This window comes from Elephas maximus, chromosome 4 (genome assembly GCF_024166365.1).
Source record: "Elephas maximus indicus isolate mEleMax1 chromosome 4, mEleMax1 primary haplotype, whole genome shotgun sequence".
Lineage (NCBI taxonomy): Eukaryota > Metazoa > Chordata > Mammalia > Proboscidea > Elephantidae > Elephas > Elephas maximus.
This window is the reverse complement of record NC_064822.1, coordinates 189,784,698-189,806,189: the sequence shown is the minus strand read 5'-3', so window position 1 is coordinate 189,806,189 and position 21,492 is coordinate 189,784,698. Positions and strand designations below refer to the sequence as shown.

The 21,492-nt window shown below is 56.4% G+C and overlaps 1 protein-coding gene across 2 annotated transcripts in view; it reads left to right on the top strand.

Annotated features, from left to right (window-relative positions):
• The window catches only part of KIAA0930 (KIAA0930 ortholog), a 63,861-nt gene extending 43,640 nt beyond the window's left edge, over positions 1 to 20,221 (top strand). For both annotated transcript variants that reach the window (XM_049884644.1, XM_049884645.1), the window contains exons 2-10: positions 61 to 212; positions 6,096 to 6,221; positions 6,319 to 6,396; positions 6,678 to 6,779; positions 8,061 to 8,201; positions 8,986 to 9,177; positions 11,873 to 12,035; positions 13,843 to 14,001; positions 14,559 to 20,221. In XM_049884644.1, coding sequence (XP_049740601.1) covers positions 61 to 212; positions 6,096 to 6,221; positions 6,319 to 6,396; positions 6,678 to 6,779; positions 8,061 to 8,201; positions 8,986 to 9,177; positions 11,873 to 12,035; positions 13,843 to 14,001; positions 14,559 to 14,599 — 1,154 coding nt within the window. In that variant the 3' untranslated portion in view covers positions 14,600 to 20,221. The remainder of the gene's footprint in view (positions 1 to 60; positions 213 to 6,095; positions 6,222 to 6,318; positions 6,397 to 6,677; positions 6,780 to 8,060; positions 8,202 to 8,985; positions 9,178 to 11,872; positions 12,036 to 13,842; positions 14,002 to 14,558) is intronic.
• The last annotated feature ends 1,271 nt before the right edge of the window (positions 20,222 to 21,492 follow it).

Below are 21,492 nucleotides of genomic sequence, written 5' to 3'. Positions count from 1 at the left end.
GGGTGCCCGTGAGCGCAGGCTTGGCTGGGCTCTTCTCACTCCCTGTGGCCTCCCCCGCAGGGTGTTTCAAGGATGACCGTATTGTCTTCTGGACCTGGATGTTCTCCACCTACTTCATGGAGAAGTGGGCCCCGCAGCAGGACGACATGCTTTTCTACGTGCGCCGGAAGCGGGCGTTTGCGGGCAGCGAGAGCGGCACCGAGGAGGGCAAGGTGAGTGGCCCCTCCAGCCTGCCCCCACCGTGCGGGGAATGAGGGCTCCATGTAGCCCTTGTGTATGGCAAAAGAGGTGAATGTTTATTGGGTTTTTACTGCATGCTGGGGGCCCTGTGGGGACAGTCACGCCTGCTTTCTGGTGAGGGTGTGCCTGCGTGCTGTACACGTGTTCTTAACCTCCACCAGGCCCTGGAAGGTGCCGATTGTGACCATGCTTGTAGCTCTGGGGGAGCCCTGGTGGCGCAGTGGTTAAGGGCTCGGCTGCTAACCAAAAGGTCAGCAGTTCAATCCACCAGCTTCTCCTTGGAAACCCTATGGGGCAGTTCTCCTCTGTCCTATAGGGTCACTGTGAGTCAGAATCCACTCGATGGCAACAGGTTGTAGCTTTGCGGAGACTGAGCTGCAGACGTGGTTTGGCCAGCTTCTCCTAATTAGTCAGCGCTAGGGGAGAGCTTGACCCAGAGCCCGGTGTCCGCCCCCGGCCATGGGCAGGGAGAGCTAGCTTGACGACGATGGTGATGATGATGCCGTAAACGCCTACCATCTATTGTACCCTCATCACACGCCACACACAGTGCCCAGCCCTAGACTTCTTCATCTCCTGTGCCCTCCAGCTCCCCCACAGGGTGTCGTGCCCCCTTTTTACAGATGAAGAAGCCAGGGGCTCAGGGAGGTGAGGTAGCTTGTCTGAGGGCGTTCCTGCACCAGACTGAGGTGTGGGGCGTTCACAAAACAAGCTGCACGTTCCCTCCGCTAACCTTCAGAGGCTCTCACAGCGTGTGCCAGGCGTAGAAATGCGTTCTTTTCCTTTAGAAGCAAGGGGGGGCCGGGGGGGGGGGGCATGGAGCGGGGCCTGGGGCTTGCCATCTCTCCAGCTCCAAGTCCAGTGCCCTGGAGCTCCATGACCATGGACGCGTGGAGCCTTCCCCTGCGTGTGCCTGTTCTTTGAGCCCAGATGTGCAGAATACCCAGAACCAAACCCATCACTGTCAAGTTGGTTCCAACTCATAGCAACCCTGCAGGACAGTGTCGAACTGCCCCATAGGGTTTCTAAGGCTGTAACCTTTACAGAAGCAGACTGCCAGGTCTTTTCTTCTGCGAAGCCACTGATGGGCTTGGATCGCCAGTCTTTTGGCTAGCAGCCAAGTGCTTAACGGCTGAGCCACCAGGGCTCCTTGTGTGCAGAATAGGACAGGTCCAGTGCCTGCTGCAAAGGGGGCACCGGGACCCCCTGCCTGGCTGCCCTCTGTGCTGGCAGCTGTATGTCTGGTGTGGCAGGGCCATGTGATACTCGAGATGACCCAGGGGTTGGCTGTGTGGTGAAACTCAAGAGATCCAGGGAGTGGCCTGCTGCTCTCTTGGGGTTCCCCTGGTGCCTGCAGTGACCTTTGTGTGACTGAGACACTGGGAACCTGCAACCTTCTTGGGATAGTGAGCACTATACACAGAAATGGGCCACCTAGAGCCAAGCCAGTGTGGGAAATAGTGACTGGGAAGGGGTGGACCGTGGGCAGTAAAGGCTCCTGGGGGGGGGGGGGCAAGTGTTAAGAAAGGGCAAGAGCTACCCCCAGCAGAAGGGCCCTGAGAGCCTGTAAAGTCATCCTCATCAGATGCAACCTCTAGTCCTGTTTGAGTATAGAAAGGTGGGGGGCACAGGAAGACGAGTGGGGGGTGGGTGAGGGCCTGACCATGGCAGACCCTGAAGGTCCTGCCCAGGAGGCTGGGTTTCAGCTGCGGAGCCCTGGGAAGCCTGAGCCTCATAAAGGGAGGAAGAAACAGGGTCAGAGTGACATTTCGACGTTTCATTTTGTGAGCAGGGGGTGGGGGAAGGATTGGAGGATTGAAGCAGGGGGCTGGTTGGGGGCTGCTGGTGGAGGAGGGAGAGAGAGGGCCTGGGATGGGAGAAGAGGAAGGTCAGGTGGATGTGAGGTCAGGTGGATGCGAGGTTAAGGAAGTGCTGTGAACCAGCAGGACCTCTGTGATCCAGTGTGGGACTAGAGCCTAGAGCCTGGTGTCTGACTTGCCTGGGGGAGTAGGGTTCGTTTTGGCGGCGGGGTTGGTGTACAGAGGAGGGAGCTCAGTCTTGGACGGTCTGTGTTGGAGGTGCCAGAGGACATGCAGACAGTGATGTCTGGTGGCCAGTAGATGTCTGTCACAAACTGCTCAGAGATGGCAGGGGTGGAAGGAGAGATTGGGCCTGTCCATACTGAGGTGTTGAGGATTTGGGACAGAACCTTGAGCCCAGAAACCAGAGACCGCAAGGGTCTGGCCAGAGAGGTGGGGGTGAGCCAGAAGTGGGGCGGAGGGTGGTAGAGCGGATGTGGCGGGAGGCCCTGAGGGCCTGAGGAGGAAGTCTGGCAGGATGAGAGGGAGTGGCCCACTGGGCTGGTGATGGAGGTGTGGAGGCCCAGGCAGAGGAATTGCAGGGTAGGCGGAGATCCAGCCAGACTCAGCGTGGGCAGGGTGCTCTCTGCAGGGAAGAAGAGGAAGCCTCTTCAGTGGGTCTGGCTGGCAGGTGTTGGTGGAGAGACCCCTGAGCCAAGTGCCCTCCAGAAGCCCTGCCCACGCTGCTTAGCCCCTGGTCACCCACCCTTCTGGGGTGTAGTTGGGAGACAAGCTTTCTAGTTGGAATGCTGACCCCAGAGTTGGCGTGTGACTCTGTCAGTCAGTCTCCCTCTGGGTCTCAGCCCCTCCTTCTGTAAAAGGGGTTCAGGCCACAGCACCCTAAGGCTAGGGACCTCCCATTGTGGACCACGGGGAGGCTGGGACTCTTGGGGTGGACGTGACCACAGGAGTCCGATGGCAGTCTGATGGTGGTGTCCCAGGACCCTCACTGCCAGTGACCACTAGGGGCGTGTTCTCAAACCCTCAGCACAGCTCTGGGGTATAGGCATTCCCACTACCCACGCTCACAGACAGGAAGCCGAAACTCAGAGGGTCATGCACTGGGAGGGGCCCGGCTGCCTGATTCCTGGCTGGCCCACCCACCCTGGCCTGACTCAGCAGATTCAGAGACGCTTTTTAACAAAATCTTGAACTTCACCCCAAGGAAAAGTCTGTTGAGCCCAGCGTCCCTGAGGACACACCAAGGATGCTCTGGGCAAGGCAGACCGCATAGGCAGTGCTAGTCACCAGGCTGGGATGGTGGGAAGGCCGGGGGACAGCAGTGTCTGAGCCCCCCATGTGGAGGCGCAGGCGCTGCAGAGGCTGGAAGGCCAGGGGCGGTGTGGGCACACAGGACTGCAGCCACACAGAGCTGGGCACTGCGAGGCCCACCTGGCTGTGTGGGGAGGCAGGTGGGGTGGAGCTTTCTCCAGGACACAGACACATGGGTAGCTTACCCAGGCGGATAGGGACCTGCGGGGACGCACCAGGCCCTGGGGTGGGGGGCGGGTGCTGGAGGCATCCCTTTAAAGACCAAGTGTGGGGAAAGCCCTGCCCAAGCTCAGTGTGGCTGTGCTACTGCGCCTGCGTTCTGCTCTGCGGGGCCTCTGCCGCAAGCCACTGGTTCCCCTCCGGGTGGAGCTGCTACCCCGTCGCCATAGCAGCCAGCCTGGGCTTCCTGCCTGTGGTAGGAGGTGGGTGGGTGGACCTGAGCCTGTCAGCAGCTCCAGGAAGGGTCAGGAGCAGCAGTGCGGGTGGTGCAGGATGCTGGCGTCCCCCGGCAAGACCAGGGGCGACCAGGGAGATCCCAGCCTGTCCCAGGGAGGGACGTCCTGTATTCCTGCCCTCCGTTCACACCACTCCGGGACCAGAAAGCTCCTTTTTCGTGGCTGCCCAGCTTGTCTCTGAAAGTGAGGGGACCCGGCATCTGTGTGAGGGCTTGTCCTGTGCTGGTGGCCCACGCTGGTGCCAGCTTCTTGCTCAGTGATGCCCTCAGCAGTCCTGGGTACAGAGTATTCTAGCCTCACCTTGCAGAAAACTAAAGCTCAGAGACAGGAGGAATTTGCTTTGGGGTCTGCCACGTGGGGTTACTCCCAGTCTAGTTTTGTTGTTGGAGGGGTTGAATTTTTCCTCATAACAAACATACAGAAAAATGCACAAATACACATGTAGCTTGATGATTTTCCTCAAAGTGAACACTGGTTAACCAGCCCGTGGATCACCAGACAGAACATGACCAGAACCCCAGAGGCCACCTCCATGACTGCCCTTCCCCAAGGGTAACCCCCGCCTGGATGGCTCACACGCAGTGGGTGCTTTGCCTGTTCTTGGGGCCCATCTCGTGAAGTCACAGACTGTGCTGTGTCGGCTGCTTCCTCCCGGTCTCATGTTTGTGATATTCCTGCCTGTGTGCAGAGGGTGGTGATCTGTCCATTCTCGCTGCTTCAGAACCTTCTGTTGTGTGGATGGACCACGCTGTGTATCCATTCTCTGTGGGTGGGTGTTATTTCAGAACCTTCCATTGTGTGGGTGGACCTCACTGTGTATCCATTCTCTGTGGGTGGGTGTTGGGGTGCCCTGGGGTTGGGGCCTTCGGCGTGGTAGTGCATCAAGAACCTGCCTCCTGGTGCACACCTGGACACTTTCTGACTCTCCTGTGTACCCTGTGCTGGCCCACCCACTGGTTTGTTCTCTTCCTCTCGTGCACTGAGGCAGCGAGTACCTCCCATCAACTTTGTGCAAAGCAAAGAGCTAACGTTCTCTTGGAGAAGACCAGGCAAGATGATTCCAGAGAGTGATAAGTGCAGGGAGGAAAGAAAACAAACAGGGCGACAAGATGAGACAAGAGTAACCACGGTCGTGTGAGGAGCCACACAGCCCTGGGAGGTGGAAGCCACCCTGCCTCTCCATGGGACAGACTTTCTCACCTGGGCAAGGGTGGCCTGCCCCTCTTTCCATGGGCTCTGCCTCCCGCGTGCACAGGCCTTAGCCCCTGCCCGCGGCCCAGCATCACCCAGCAAAGGGTGGCTCACCTTCCGCAGGGGTCTGGGTCAGAGCCAGGATGGCAGCCAGGGCCAGGACAGGCTGCATCAAAGCTACCCCGGATTTTTTTCAACACCTCTTAACCCGTGGGCAGATGCTCTGCTTTCCCTGTATCTTGTGCTTGTTATTTGATAGTCAACAAATTTGATCTTCATCTGTGAAAATGAGACTCAGTATGGCGCAATGGTTAAGTGCTCACTGAACGATTATCGGTTTGAACCTACCCAGCAGCTCATGGGGAGAAAGACCTGGCAGCCTGCTCCTGTGAAGGTTACGGCCTGGGAAGCCCTGTGGGGCGGCTCCCTGTCGGACGGGGTCATTACGAGCTGGAATCCACTCAACAGCACCCAGAAAAACAACCTTCCTGCTTGCGGGGTTGTAAGGGTTAAAGAAGAAAAAAAAAAAACCCAGTGCCGTCGAGTCGATTCCGACTCATAGTGACCCAATCAGTAATTATTAATTAATAATATAATTTGTCATTAAATTAGAATTAATAAGTTATAAAATGATCAGCCCAGACTGTGGTGCCCACCGTGAGCGTGATGGATGTCACTGTCACTGTTATCATTGATGGAAACCCTGTAGCTCTTAACCAAAAGGTTGACAGTTCGAATCCACCAGGCGCTCATTGGAAACTCTATGGGGCAGTTCTACTCTGCCTTATGGGGTTGCTATGAGTTGAAATCGACTCGACGGCAATGGGTTATGGGTTTATTATCACTGATGCTTTACAAATAATCTCTTAATTGTCACAACAGCTCTGAGAAGTAGAATTTTTAGCCCATTGTACTGACAGGGAAACTGAGATGCTTAACCCTGGGTCACACAGCTAGAAAATTGAGGAGCAGGACTGGGGTCAGGTCTGCCTAACATTGGCGGGCCCTGGCCCAGGCCTAGGCCTCTGCAGGGAGCCACGGCGGGCCTGGGTGCTCACCTCTGCGCTGTGCCCTGCAGGTGGCTGAGATGGAACCCGAGGTGGAGGTGGAGGTGTACCGGCGGGACTCCAAGAAGCTGCCGGGCCTTGGAGACCCTGACATTGACTGGGAGGAGAGCGTCTGCCTGAACCTCATCCTGCAGAAGGTACCAGGGTCCGGGTGGGGTGTGGGCGGGGACAGGTCTCCAGGGACCTCGAGGGACAGCCCGCCATCCATCTCACTGCCCTGCCCTTCTCTTCCAGCTGGACTACATGGTCACCTGTGCTGTGTGCACACGCTCTGACGGGGGGGATATTCACATCCATAAGAAGAAATCCCAGGTGAGCGCTGAGCCAGAGCCCAGCCCTCCAACTGCCCTGGCCACCCAGGTGCTTTTGGGGGAAGTCCCCTCCCCCTCCTTCCCTGCCACTGAGGGAGGGGTCTGGCTCCCAGAATCCACTCAGTGTCCCCGGCGAGGAGCACAGCACCCGCCAGCTCCCCAGCATGGTTCTCCCTGGGTTTAGAGGCCTTGCGCAATGTGACACGGTGACCACCCGGCTGAGTGACGGGCACCTGTACGCACGGTGGGCCTCCCTCAGTGCTTAAACTCTCCTTTTCTCAGCAAGTGTTTGCATCACCCAGCAAGCACCCCATGGACAGCAAGGGGGAGGAGTCCAAGATCAGCTACCCCAACATCTTCTTCATGATCGACAGCTTCGAGGAGGTGAGCCGTGTCTCCCCGTAGTTCCCCTTTGTCAGGAGATGTGGGGAGAAGCCTCTCTCCCTGAGGCCTCACACCCTTCAGAAAGGCATGGGGGTGGCTAGGATGGAGGAAGGTCTCTATTCACACAAACGTGGCTCTCACTCTCCCCAGTGCTTGAACTTGGGCAAGTGCCTTCACTTGGCCCTGAGCCTCGGTTTTCTCATCTGTAAAAGGGGGGCAATGACCGTCTGCCCTACTTACCTCAAGGCGTTGAAGATCAAACAAACTAATGAATGGGGGAGTGCATTGTAAACCCTTTAGAAAGTGCTGTGCAAGCAGGCAGAGTCGTTATTACTGTTAAACTATGAATGCCTGCACCCACTTGGAATCCCGGCATGCCAGAGGGGGTGGGACTTCAGGAGTTACCTGGGACAAGGTTGGGAAAACTGGGACCCAGGGCAGAAAGTGGCTCACCCGGGGACACGGGGCTGGGAAGAGTGGGGGATGGACTGCACAGTGCCCTGTCCAGCAATCTTCCTTGCCCAGTGCCCTGATAGATGGTCCTCTCACTCTCCAGCAGCTGTTAGAGCCTCAGGGAGGGCTCGGCAGAGAAGGGAAGTGTGTTTTCAGGGTCTCTCCTCATTTGATGGTGTCTTGATCGGCAGGAGTTGTCTTAAAGCATCTCAGGGTCGGGGTGTTAAGACACCTTCTCCAGGCTCCAGGGCTCCTTAGTGGTGGAGCTGAGATTTGAGTCTCAGCCTGTTCCCCAGGCCCTGGGAGTGGTGACCCAGGATAGCACAGGGCAGGCTTATACCGGCTGTATGCACAGGTCCAGGTATCTCCTGGGCAGCTCCCTCTGTCAGCGCTGCAAGCCAGCGGGCAGAACCCAGGACTGGGGCTGAGGCCTGGGGCTGCTCACAGCCAGCATCAGGGAGGGCCCAGAAAATGGGCCAGATGTCCCTGTGAACAGTTCATGTCCCCCGCACAAGGTAGTGTGGAGCAGAAGGGTGGAGCGGGATGTTGCCTTAGAAGGGCCATGGGGGACGTGCAGTACCCAGAGTTCCTGTTCTGAGCACCGGCCCTGCCCCCATCAGCTCCACCCCCACAGGGAGACTGCTCGCTCCTCTGGTCTCCATGGAGTGGCTGGAGAGCTGGGTGACCAGGGACAGTGTCTCCATGTCTCTGGCTCACTGTTCTCACCCATGAAATGGGGTTTTTCCAAGCAGTCCTCCCACCAACCCCGGGGAAGAGAGGGCTGTGGTGGGAGGGGTGGGCTGACTCCTCTCTGTGCCCCCACCCTAGGTGTTCAGCGACATGACGGTGGGAGAAGGAGAGATGGTCTGTGTGGAGCTGGTGGCCAGTGACAAAACCAACATGTTCCAAGGGGTCATCTTCCAGGGCTCCATCCGCTATGAGGCGCTCAAGAAGGTGTATGACAACCGGGTGAGTGCAGGGACGGCCCGTGGCTGCCCAGGAGCCGGGTGGGGTGCCCCCACGACCCCACTTTGTTCTTGCCACTTTGAAACTCCAAGCTTGGTTCATGCTCTGACTGCCCAGGCTCAGCGCCCGCAGCCCCCCGTCCCTTGGTACTCTAACTGCCCCTGCTCAGTGTCTGCAGCCCGCCACCTTGGTTCTGTAACTGCCCAGCTCGGTGTCCTCAGCCCTCCTTGGTGCTGTAGCTCCTCTGGCTCAGCACCTGCAGCCCCTCCGGGCCTCTCTGAAGCGGTCCATGGCCCGCTTTATGTTGCATCCTTCACAGGGTGCCTCAGCTCACTCTGGCCACCTCCCCCCATAAGAAATGTGAGTGGGGGGACCTGGTCCTTAATTTGTAACTCTGTGGAGAGTGACAGCTGGTGGTGCTGTGACTCTCTCACTCCTGAGTCACCCACTTTCTGGTGACCAGCTCCGGGTTTGGACAACACTTACGAAATTGGCCCTTGACAGCTAAGCTGCGGGGAGGGAGGTGGTCATGGAGGCAGGCGGGCTGTGGCCCCCTCCCTCTCCTGGTGCTGGGGTTGGCTGGGGCTCAGCCCTCGGCTGGTAGGGAGAGCATCACTCACTCAGAATCTGAAGACGTTCCGAGCTGTCCCTCCTGCTGACCAGCCTCCCTCCTGGGGCTCAGTCTCCTGAGGCATGGAGGGCAGCCCTCAGGGGTCCATCTTTGAGGGACGATGGTCCTGGTGCCCACGTCTGCTGCTCTGACCCCATCATCTCCACCTGCCCGCAGGTGAGCGTAGCGGCTCGCATGGCACAGAAGATGTCCTTTGGCTTCTACAAGTACAACAATATGGAGTTTGTACGCATGAAGGGGCCCCAGGGCAAGGGCCACGCTGAGATGGCGGTCAGCCGCGTGTCCACTGGAGACACGTCCCCCTGCGGCACCGAGGACTCCAGCCCAGCGTCACCCATGCACGAACGGGTAAGAGTTGGACGGCTGGGAGGGCAGGTCCCTCGGAGTCTCTGCCTACCGCCTCCCTGGGCCCCACAGCCTCCAGCCAGCTAGGTGCCAAGGGTTGGAGAGGGTGTGGCTTGCCCAAGGTCACACAGCAGCTTCGTGCTTGGGCCGGAGCTCTTTCTGCTTCCCTGAGCCACCCCTGCAGCCACGCCAGGTCTCCGGAATGGAATGGACAGAGACCGGCTGGGAATCCAGGGTTCAGTGTCTGCCCTCCCTAGAGTCACGTGGGGGTGATGGTGAGCCTCTGTACCATGGCCTGGGAGGACCGGTGAGAGGACAGGGGGCCCTGGCCCTTCCGTTTGTTGCCTGTTAGCTGCTGCGAGGCTACAGACGCTGGGCAGGTAGGCGTGAGAACCCCTGCCTTACGGACCAGGAGCTGAGCCAGCACTGCCTGGTCACTCAGCTCTCGCGATCCAAGGCCCGCTCCTCCTGGCCACCGTCCTCTGTCAGGGCAGGAAGCCAGGGCCAGGGCAGCCTTCTCTGGACCCAAGGCGCAGGCACAAGGACATCTTTAGCCCCTTGGTCTCCAGCGGGGCTGCTGAGAGCTGGAGGTCTGGGAAGGGGATGGGAGCCCATGCAGATGGGCAGGGTCCTGGAGGCTGCCTTGCCCAGCCCCTCCCCAGAGTGGGTACTGGGGGGACCCCAGTGGCTGGGACCGGGCTCTGCTGCCCACAGCACCTCAGACAAGCCCTTGTTCCTCTCTCGGCCTCAGTGCTCTTACCTGGGAGTGGATGAAGCCCCTGCTTCTGCTGTGCCCCCCAGGCAGCAGCTGCTGTAGGCGTGTGTGCTGTTGACCTGCTGGGAAAACGAGTCCCAGGAATGCCAGCGATGCCAAGGCCGGGGAGGGGTCTTTGCTCTGCTTCTCATTCTGTAGAAAGGGCAACCACAGGCGTCTCCAGGGCACACCTTGTTTTCTTCTCACTCCCTCATTTCTTCTTTTTGTATTTTCTTCAGTGAATGTGTCTTATAAGCAGACCAAAACCAGTCAGTGCCCTTCTTTTAGGAAGATGGGGGAGAATTCCAGGCGGGGGCCTCTCTTGTCTTTGGGATTCAGGTTGTTTCCATGTTGGAGTTCATTTCTGAGAGGGGGCCCTAAGTAGCTGCCACTGGGCCCGTGAGACAGACAGGGCTTGAGTCATCCTGACAGAACATGTGTGTGGAAGCCCTGGTGAAGAGGTAGCCTAGACTCTAGGGCGGGACAATCGTGGGTGGCAATTCCAGCACCGCCCTATGTTTGCCGAGACTTTGATTGCCCCTTCTGTGGAATGGGAGTGATGAGCCCCCCTCCCAGGGTGCCTGTGGGGAATGGAGATATGTGTGGAAGCTCCCGGCACCTGGGAGCAGGGAGCCCCAGGGCAGGGGCGGGCAGGCGGGCGGCTGCTGGAGCCAGGCAGTGGGCAGTGGGCAGTGGGCAGTGGGCAGCAGCAGGCCGGACCTCCGAGTCAGCCCAGGCTCCTGCCCTTCTGCTCGCCGTTGCGCGTCCTCCTTTTACAGAGCGACTTTTTGTAGCCAGTGCGTGACAAGTGCAGACGCTGTGTATATTGTGGTTTCTCGTGTGTGTTCTTTTTTAAAACCTTTCCCCTGCTGGTGTGAGGACCACATGGAGCCCAGCAGCTGCCAGGACTCTGGTGGAAGCCGGAGCCATGAGGAGGAGGCTGATGGGTCTCCCTGAAGTCTCAGCCCAGCGCATCTTGTTCCGCAGATTCTTGTTTGCGTGGGGAGGAGGGAGGAGATGGGCCAAGTTCCCTCTGCCTGGAACGCCCTTCCCCCCCTTCTTCACCTGGCGAACTCCTACTCGTCCTTCAAGACCCAGCTCAAGCAGCATCTCCTCCAGGAAGCCTTCCTTGATTTCCCAGCTGTCAGACTCTTTTGCCTCTGGGCTCCCCCTGTATCCTGTGCCCCCCTTTCTCTGTCTCAGTGACCACCTCACTGTATGTATGTGGTTGTCACTCTCCAAGTCTGTGAGCTCCTAGAGGGCAGGGACCAGTGTCATGTGGTGTCTGTCCTAACGCAGCATCTGCCTGGCCCCGAGTGGGTGTGCGGGGTGTCTGGTGAACCATGCAGGGTGACCAGAAAGTAGAGCCGCCTGCCTGTAGTACTTCTCGTGAGAGGACGCTGGAATAGAGGGACGGGGACGTATCAGCTGAGAGGCAGGAGGGGAAGAGGCAGAGGACCTGGGCTGCAGGCCCAGCTCTGCCTCGTCTTGCTGGTCGACCTTCGGCAGCACCCCTGCCCTCACTTCCACGTTTGTCAAGTGGGCCAGCGCTAGCTCTGACCTCAGGAGTGGCTGGGGGGCTCAGTGAGTGCCTGTGACATGGTTCAGTGTCAGCAGCTGGTGGTATTATATTTATTGAACAACCTCTGACCATTGTCTGAGGCCTGGAAGAAGAGCCTCTGCCACTCATGGCCCAGTTCCTTCTTGAGCAGCCCTGGTGGCAGGCCGTCCTGCTGGCCCCTGAGCTGAAGCCCAACTCCCAGTGCCCTCTGCCCACTTAGCCCTGGAGGCTGGCTTGGAAGGGCAAGGCCAGAGACTGCAGCCCAAGGCTCCTGTCCCCATCACAAGCTCCCAGCTAGATGGAGGGCAGGAAGTGAGTGGCCCTGGCCCCATGGCCCACGGACAGCCCTTGCTGCTGTGGTGACAGCAGCTATTTTTCCCCAGGTGACCTCCTTCAGCACACCCCCTACCCCCGAGCGGAACAGCCGGCCCACCTTCTTCTCCCCATCCCTCAAGAGGAAGGTGCCACGGACCCTGATGGCCGAGATGAAGAAGTCGCACTCGGCCAATGACAGCGAGGAGTTCTTTCGGGACGAGGACAGCCGAGGTGACTGCCCCTCTGCTCACAGCGCCCCCCATTTCCTCTGGGCCTAGGCTAGCGGCTCAACAGGTGGGGCACGAGTGCCATGGGCCAGGGACTGACGCAGCGCCTCGAAGAGAGCGACAGTCACGGCTCACGCTCGGGGAGCTTCCCTCCCAGTGGGCCTCCCCCTTCCCCTAGAAAAGTGCTCAGGAGCACATCCATGCAGGCTTTTCAGTTTCAGGGGTCTGTGGACTTTCTGAAGCCCTCTGGTTTTCCTGAGAAGAGCTGACCATCGCTGGTCTGTTACGCACAATGGGTGCGAGAAACCCTGAGTGAGGGGTGAACTCTGGCTCATTCTTGCATTTTGTGACTTGACACTCTCCTGGTTTCACTCCTTCTCAGTGTCTTTTTTGGCCAGCTCTCCCTCCACTCTAGAACCTTCCTTCATTGGGGGTCCTTGGGGTTCCCGTGTCTCCCTTACTCTGCGCAATCTCCTTAGGTGCTCTCTGCTCTGTGGCAGCAGTAGTCACCACTGGCAGCTGCCAGCTGCGCACCTTTACCTCTGGCCTCCCCTGCCCAGCCTGTGTCCCCAGGGCCTCCTCAGCATCTCCTCTGGGAGGTCCCAGCCGTGCTCCCACGTAACCAACTCCCAGCCTGCACCTGCGCACACACACTCTGTCCCAGGCAGTGCGCGCCCACACACACGCAGGACACACATGCACACACACACACAGGACACACACACACAGGACACACACAGTCCCTCTCCCAGCTTGTGCATGCCCACACACACACACACAGAGGACACACATGCACACACGGGACACACGCACAGACACAGGACGCACACACACCCTCTCCGAGCCTGTGCACGCCCACACACACATAGGACACATGCACATGCACACACACACACTCTCATGCTCCGTCTCCCAGCAAACCTGTGCTTCCCACTGTGCTGTTGATGAGCGGCACCCCATCACCTAGGCATGGCATCTGGAAAACCGTGGATGGCCTTAGGCAAGGGAGTGGCAGAATCAGAATGTTCTAAATAGCACTAGGAGGTCCTTGTGAAGATGGCCTGTCATTGGGAGACAAGTTGGGAGGGCCCTGCAAGCTCTGTGGGGCGCCACGCCCATGTATCCACAGGGCCGCATTCCTGCAGCCATCTGTATTTGCTAGCTGATGCAGGAATGTGTGGCCTCACTAACCTACCGAGCACTTGGGGAAGACAGCAGTTCTTGTCCCGCCCACCAGGGCTGAGAGCAGAGGGCCCCACATGTGGGACAAGACCCCGCCCCAGGGCCAGGAGACCCTTGCTTGGGCACGGGCCTTGCAGGTGCTGGCTGAGATCTTGGGACAGCCCTTCTCCTCTGAGCCTGTTCCCACGTTAGTAGGAAAGTGCTGATTCCCACCTGTCTGCCCCTGTGGTGTGAGGTCCCCTGACTGGACCATGAGATGGTGACAGGTGTCCAGGCCTCACTCCTCACACACTGCAGACTGGCTGTGCTGGCTGCAATGACAGGCGAGGCTCTGTGCCAGCCTGCCTGGAGGACTGAGCTCCCTGAGGCAGAGACTTTTCCCGGGGGTGGGGGATGGCTGAGCCCTGGCGGCAGGGCTAAGGTTTGGAGTCAGGAGCAGGGAGTGAGGAGGCCCCCATCTGGTGTGGGTGTGGAATCTGGACTTGTGGGGGAGCCCTTGGCAAAGAGCGCCCTGCCGCACAGAGGGTGGGGCTGGGCCTGGAGGGAGTCATCCCAGAGTGTGGGTGGCTCTTCTGCTGCTGTCCCTAGGGCCCCTCTGCCTGCTTCTGACCTGGCCTTCTACCTTCCAGCTGACCTGCACAACGCCACGAATCTGAGGTCACGGTCCCTGTCTGGCACGGGGCGGTCGCTGGTGGGGTCCTGGCTGAAGCTGAACAGAGCGGATGGAAACTTCCTCCTCTATGCACACTTAACCTACGTCACGTTGCCGCTGCATCGGATTTTAACAGGTAGCGCCAGCTGGCGGGGGGGGGCTCTGCCACTGCCTCGGAGCAGCTGTGGCCCTGGGCCCCAAGGGCTACTCGTGTGGTTTTCTCACCAGCGCTGTTCCAGGCCAGGGCCTGCCCGTTTGCACTTCCATGCTGGGTTCTCAAGTTCCTTGCTGCAGACTCCAGGTTGGGGATCCGGGGAAGCGTGGCCCCTAAAGGTCTCCCTTGGCCCACCCCTGTGGCCCCTGCTGGCCCCTCCTGAGCAGCAGGAAATGCCCCAGGTGTGAGCTCCTGTGGGCAGGTGAGACCCTGGCCTGCGTGCCAGGCACTGGCCCTGGGCTCAGACCGGCCTGGGTTCGAGCCTCCTTCCGCCTGGCCCTGGCCAGCTCTGCTGCTCCAAGCCCATTTTCCAGTCTATAAAGTAGGAGTGGTAACAGGAGGCACCGACGAGATGCGTGGGAATTATTGGGTGTGGGCTTCGCGTGGGGTCAGGGCTTTCTTCATAAATAGCGGCTGCTGTGGCTGCAGCACTCAGTGGGCTGAATTTTCTTCTCTGTCTCTCCCTTCCTGCCGCCTAGACATCCTGGAAGTACGGCAGAAGCCCATCCTGATGACCTAGCAGTGTGCGGAGCCCGAGCAGGCCCACCAGCCCTGCCCGGCCCTGGGAGTGCTGCCAAGTGCCTATCTGTGCCACCGTCCCCGGGGTCTTCTGTGACAACCCAGCGCTGGAGCCGGGCCAGGGCGGGGCCGACATGGCCCCTGGGGCCAGGGCCGACTCCACGAACACCAGCCCAAACTGAAGTGCCTCTTTTCCCTCCCTGCTGGCTTTGCCCTGCCCCATGCTCACCACCCACCACCCCCAGCCCATCTCTGGAGAGTCCTGTGCGTCCGGCGGGGACCAGAGTCCCAGGAGGCCATAGGGAGCACGAGAGGGAGCAGCATCCAGAATCTGTCCAAATGCACGAGTCCTATGGCCGCGTCCCAACAGACCACAGCGGAACCCCCAGCTGGAGCACTCCGTCGGAGCTTTGTCAAGGAAACCCACGTGAGGTTTTGTAATGCCGCGCTGATGAGCGTCAGCTGCCCAGTCAGGCTGCCTGCTCTCCCTGGCTCACCACTTGGTTGTTGGATTACCACGGGGAGATGGGGAACACAGAGGTGCACAGTTTTGCCCTGGGCTGGGATACCTCACCCCACGCCTGGTTCCAGAAAGGCCCAATCCCTGCCAGAATGGCCTTTTGCTTCCAGCCAAAGAACTCCGCCAACACACACACCTCCAGTTTGGAGTCCTCCCGCGGGGGCCTCGCTGGAGGGCCCACAGAATCTGGACCTGAGGGCAGGAGGAAGGGTCTGGCGGCCAGGCAGGAGGAGAGCGGGAGCCCCACCTGAGGAAGGTTTAGGCCAGAGCCCCTCCGCTGGGGGCTGTGGGAGGGCGTGGCGCGTTGTTCCACCTGCCCTGGTCTCCGGGAGCTCACCTGCTCTGACTGAGCGTGCTGGTCCCCATCTCAGGCCAGCTCTCGGAGGCTCCCGGCTGGGCCTGCTCCACCACGGAGGCGCTTCCATCTGAGAAGACGCACATGAGCCTTCTTGCATCAGAGCTCCCCCGGGAATAAACTAAGATGGGTCTCTTTGTGGCTGTCATTTGTTTGGTGCCCCAGGAGTACCGGTGTGCTTGGAGGTCCTCTTTGGGGGAAGAGGAAAGAGGGTGGGCTGTTTCGCCGCCCGGTCTCGTCCTGCGGCCTCTGACGGTCTGCGCTCGGGGACAGGGCTGCCCTGGGGCTGTTATTAAAAGCGAGCTGTTGGCATTTTCTTCCACCTCAGTTTACCCACCTGTAACACAGGGCTGATGCCACCTACCTCACTGAGCGTGTGCAGGTTCACGGGGCACGACCGCCACTATTCTGCGTAGCTCTGGTCAAGTGTTACACTGGGGGTGCCCGCCCCACCCCCTCCATTAACCTTGTCAAGAAGGGGTGGTGGGCTTGGCCTCCGTGCCCAGCTCAGCTCTCCACGCTTCCACTTTCCAAAGCAGTGTCTTAGGGCAGCCAGAGGCAGGCCACGTCCCCCGGAGTGGGAGCAGAGCACCCAAGGAGCGTTCTTGGACACCCCATCCCCAGGCTTGCGTCCGGGGTGGCTGAAGTCTAGCTGTTTCTCCAGGGACTTTTTCTCCCGGTCATTCTGGGGTCTGAAGACTGAAGCTCAGATCTGGGGAGGACACAGGCAGGATGGGGACGCTCGAGTCGTGCAGAAACGCCGCTCCCTCCTGTCCTCAGAGGCGAGGAACACGTGAGGGTGCCTGGGGCTAGTGCAGACCGGCATGCCCTGGCTGGCCCAGCGGGCAGAGCCCTCATCTGTAGGATGGCAGACGTTCCGGCCACTTGTGGTAATTGTGAGGTCGGTTAACGTGGGGAAGTGCTTCGCAGGGCAGGGAAGTGTGGGCGTGCAGCGGGATTTCAGAGCTCACACCTGCATTTTCAGAGTGCAAACAGACGCACGATGGTCTGGCTGTCCAACATCTGATGTTTCACAGCTCCAGCCGCGTGCAGGCCCTGCGGTGAACACTATTAGCCCATTTTACACATGAGCGACAGCAGCAGAGAGGATACGGGAACTCCCTGAGGCTGAACAAGAAGTAATGACGGCTAGGCATCAAGCGCCCTTCTGACCACAGCCCCCACTCCAGCCTGCCCAGACAAATGGACAGACATTTGGTGGAGCCGCCCCTTCTGCCTTTAAGGCCTTCCCCAAAGGGCACGATTAGAGGCACCCTAGCCAGGCAGCAAGCTGTTAGTCTGAAGCTTGGTTTTTTAAAGCAGCACGTAACATCAGTAACAAGCTGCAAATGCCAGGGCCACAGCCAGGGCCCCAAACGCCCTGGTGTCAGTCAACTTTCCCTTCTCGTGACGCCACCGTTAATTTTTCTGGGGACGTGCCCCTCTTAATAATGTAGGGAAGACCAAATGCTACGTACATTTCCTAATGTGGAACTGGAGTTAAAGTACACCTGTCTTTTGAGGAAACCTCAGAGTCACTTTTCAGGACATTAAGAAGAGTTATCTTTTTATTGTTTCTTTTAAAGAAATATCATGGCCCTGGACTCTGATAGGTAACACACTGTTTCTATTTAAATCCTTCAACACCTGAACGTTCAGGTGGCTCTTATCTTAACATCCTGATGTCCTACTGGAATTTCTAGGGCGAGTTTGCATCTTTGCCCATAAGGACAATGAAGGTTCATTATTTCAAAAGAATGTTATTTAAAACACAAGTAACAGAGAAGTAGGCAAATGAGAACAAAAAGAAGCCAAGTATTCTATAGCCCAGTCGACTTGGAGACAGCCTGGGTTTTCCCGTGAGTCAAATAATTGTTCACATTTCCTGCAGACAGACCAGAAGCCAGTCAGGTGGGTGTCTTGGTAGCAAGGACAAAGGCACGTTCTCCGTGTAATTTTTTAAAAAGAATCTTAGCCAGAATCAAACCAGGATCTATTTACGCTGTTTTAATCACAGATAGACTAGTTAACAGAAGACTTAAGGACCAGGAAAAACTTTTTTTTCCCTTAAACAACATTCCAGAAGGAAGCTTCTCATGCACTTGGTACATTCCAGTGACTGACTGGTGGTTTTAAATCATTGGCCAAAATTCTTTACAAACTTACATATTAAAAATCTATCTGCTAACTTTTTGGATCAAAGAAACTTCGTTCGTTTGATTTGGATGTATGTTCTCTTCGGTTTTTCAGTTTAGCCGGAATTTAGTCGCATATCCATTTTCAGAAACCAAGTAACTTTTGGCATTACCCTGATTCTTCCTGTCTGGGCTTTCTACCATCCTTTGTATCGGAAAGCAGGATTAGGTCTCTTAAAAAAAAATAACCGCCCTAGTGGAAAAGGAAGGCCGACATCTGGGCCCGGAGTCGGAGCTGAGGCAGCCCGTTGGCGGTGGGCCCAGCCCTTTCCTTCAGGGAAGCGCCCATGCGGAGGCCAGGAGGCCCGGTGGTCGGGGTCCAGCCCTGCCCTGTGTGGAGAGGACCTCTGGGCGTGAAGAGCTGGGGACGCGCTGCATCTCTCGTTTTTCCCTTCCATTCACCTGCACTGACACGATCCTCAGTGGAAAAAGGAATCCTCCAGCACCTCTGAGCTCCCGGGGACACCACAGACAAGCAAATTCAGCTGAATCCTGAGGGATCTGGGGCGGGGCCTGAGCAGTGGAGGAAGCCACGACCTGCGTCCACAGTGCGGAGAGTTTGTGTTTACAGTTTTCTATTCTTCCCGAGGCTAGCAGGATTTTCAGGGTTCCCCTTCAAGTCCTCGAGTTTCATAGATTAAACATAACTGCCGTCCTCCAACTCTACCGGGTGGCCGGAGGCATTCGGACTTGCCTTTGTCCTTCAGTTTCTCGCTTTGTCCTAGGTCAGGGCGGTTTAAGTGTAAATAGTTATTGTTTATGGTTTTCAAACTAATTCTATGTATGAGAATCATTAAGCCTGCAGAGAGGACCTCTTGAGATTTTTCACTACTTGGAGGCTTCCTAGTGATTTTTACAAAACAAATTTTAGCCACAACACCGTGATGGTGTAGGTAGCGATACATTAGTATGCTAACCATCAGTTAGGTATTTCCCTAAACGTGACCCACTACTGGCTGAGCCAGCCTCAACTGTTCCCCAGCAGTATTTGTGGTTGGCTGTTGGCTTGGCTTTATGATTTCCACGTTTCCTTTGAACATTGATTTGCATGTTAGATATTAAACTTTTCTTCCTTGTTTTCCTCTAAATTAGTCTGTACCTAGTCATTCTTTCCTGGTAGGCTTTATCAGATTAAATTCTCTGCAGACGTTACAGCAACGTGATAACTCTGTGGTCGAATCATTTGCCGCCAAGACTTTTTTTTTTTGAGCTTTGACACCAGTGACTTTTTTGAAATGGAACGTGTTTGAGGCCATCAGAGATCACCTCGTGCACTGCTGAAGGTGTTGGCGGGCCCGTGATGCTTAGTTGCACATTTGCAAAACCACGAGAGACGAGTTTTGGGTTTAGCTCTCAGAGCCCTAAAGTAGCATATGCTACTTCATACAGTTGTCCTGTAAAATCCGGAGCTTGTTCTAGAGAACTTCTTTAAAAGCCCTCCCAGACGTGAACAAATACTTGGAACAGAAATCAGGAGTCCAAGTTCTGACCTGACTCCTGGCCAGCTGCCTCGTCTTCTGGAAGATGAGGTTTTGGGATGGGTGCTCTCTCTGTTGCCTTGCAACTAACTGTACAAATAATCAAGTACGATGTTGAGCATGTTCACTTTTTTTTTTTTTTCTGGTTAATTCTACCAGAGCCTGCTATGCAAAACCATCAGAGATGGAAGCAGCCTCAGAAGCTACCTTTCAAGCGACGGACTCTCTTTCCATGATCAGTGAGTAAGGTCTGAGACACTGCAGAAAGCTGTAGAAGAGAAAACAAGGGAAAAGGGGGACCCGAGAGGAACGCATATCCAGGTGTGGAAGTACAGTTAGGGGCTTCACATCAAGTGACTCCCCTCGGAGACAGTCATCGGATTAGACGCATCTGAACCAAAATTTCCTGAACCAGCATCACGAAGGGCAGACCACAACGCAAGATGGCAGTGCTATAAGGAGGCGGTTGAACAGGTTAAAAAAAGTCTTCCTTGCCATTCACATGAAACGCTGTTTTCTTATTAAATTATTAGGAAGTCCTTTTTAGTCCCCTGAAACGATGTACTTGTTGCTATTTGGGGAGAAAGTCTATCCGGGGAGCTACATGCAGTGACAACCCTAGTGACTGCCCGCTCTTGGTACTGATATTGCTGTGTTCAGTGCTTTTATCCGGAATTACCGTCATGCCTGAGCTTAGAAAAAGTGTTGACTGGAAGGGAAGACCTCTGGGGATTTTATAGTGGGAGAGCGGGAAACATAAGGTAACTTAGTGGTAGGATAACCCGGTCCATTGTAAATTCACGTGTTGAATGTATAAACGTGGCTGCCCTTCGTGCTTGATGTGGAAATGACAGGAAAGCAGCTGGGATGTCTAACGAGGAAGGGAGCTACTCGTTTCCGGGGATGATGAAACAACGGTGTCTTTCTTTTCCTTGTGGCTTCATTGACTTGCCCCTGACTTACCCCCACATAAACCACAGAGTTGAAGAAGCTACTTCTTCCCTACATGTGGAGTCAGGTTTCTTCTCTTGGAATTTGACTTTTAATAAAACAACGCTGCTCAGTTTGAAATAACCATGGTTTTCAGTGAACTTTAATGATTATATTTTGAATAAAAAATTTTGTTCAAAAGATTGTAGCCGATTCCAGAGGTCAGTGAAGTTCCTTCATTTAAGGGGACACATACACGCCTCTGAGTGGCGGGCCGCAAACAGCACACACAGGCCTGGGTTTTCTCAGGGGAAGGAGAATCGCCACCTACCTTCCCCCAAGGTACAGTGAGGTTCAAGCGAGGCAAGGTTATCAGAGGCTGGCATGGTCCTGTTACTGATCACTGCTGCTGCCCTCCCCGCCTCCAGAGGGCCAGAAGATTCTTCACAGGTTGTCTGGTCCTTAAGCCAGAGTCACAAGGGAGCACAGAGCTTGCCCAGTGGTTCTCAAAACTGAGCATTAGATCCACCTGCTGAAACCCAGCTGGCTGGTCACAAAAACGTTCTGGAATCAGATAGGGGTGATGGTTGCCCGACTGTGCTAATATACTAAAAACAGAACTGTACACTTCAAAAGGGTGGATTTTACTGTATGCAAACTACAGCTCAGTTTTAAAACAACAACAGGTGACTGGGTGTTCATCAGAGGTCCTGATTCAGTAGGTCTGGGAGGGGGCCCGAGAGTTGCCATTTCTAGCCAATTCCTAGGCTTTACTGATGCTGCTGGTGCCGGGACCACGCTGAAGAGAGCCACTGTTCTAGCCCAGCTACTCAGCTGAGTACCTGAAATGGGCTTGGTACTCAGGCACCATCCTACTCTTCGGTTAAAACCATCAGTTGCTGTCAAATTGAGTCCAGCTCGTGGTGACCCCATGCGTGTCCGAGCAGAACTGCACAGAGTAGGGTTGTCAATGGTTAGTTTTTCAGAAGTCAATCGCCAGGACCTTCTTCCAAGGTGCCTCTGGGTGGACTTGAACCTCCAACCTTTTGGTTAGCAGCTGCACATTAACTGCACCACCCAGGGACTCCCACTCTTTAGACAGCACCTGGTTAGTGCCACTTTATCAAGAGTTTCCATTAGATGTGAACACTTCAGGAACACTTTGATGGGTAACTTCAGACTTTGCAGTATTTTCTTCAGCAGGAGACCCTTATGAGCCAGATAAGTGCTAAATAACTCAGGAAACAAAATGTGATCATGACTCCAAAATACTGTCATAGTGCTTTTCTCAGTCACCAAAAACTTAAGTCCATAAACTCAATCATTAATTTTTCTTGATCATTTTGATTTTCTTAGTCTCAAATGTCATTCTAGAGCTCAGGTTTTGGGCCAAGATGGGCCTGGATGCTTACCCTC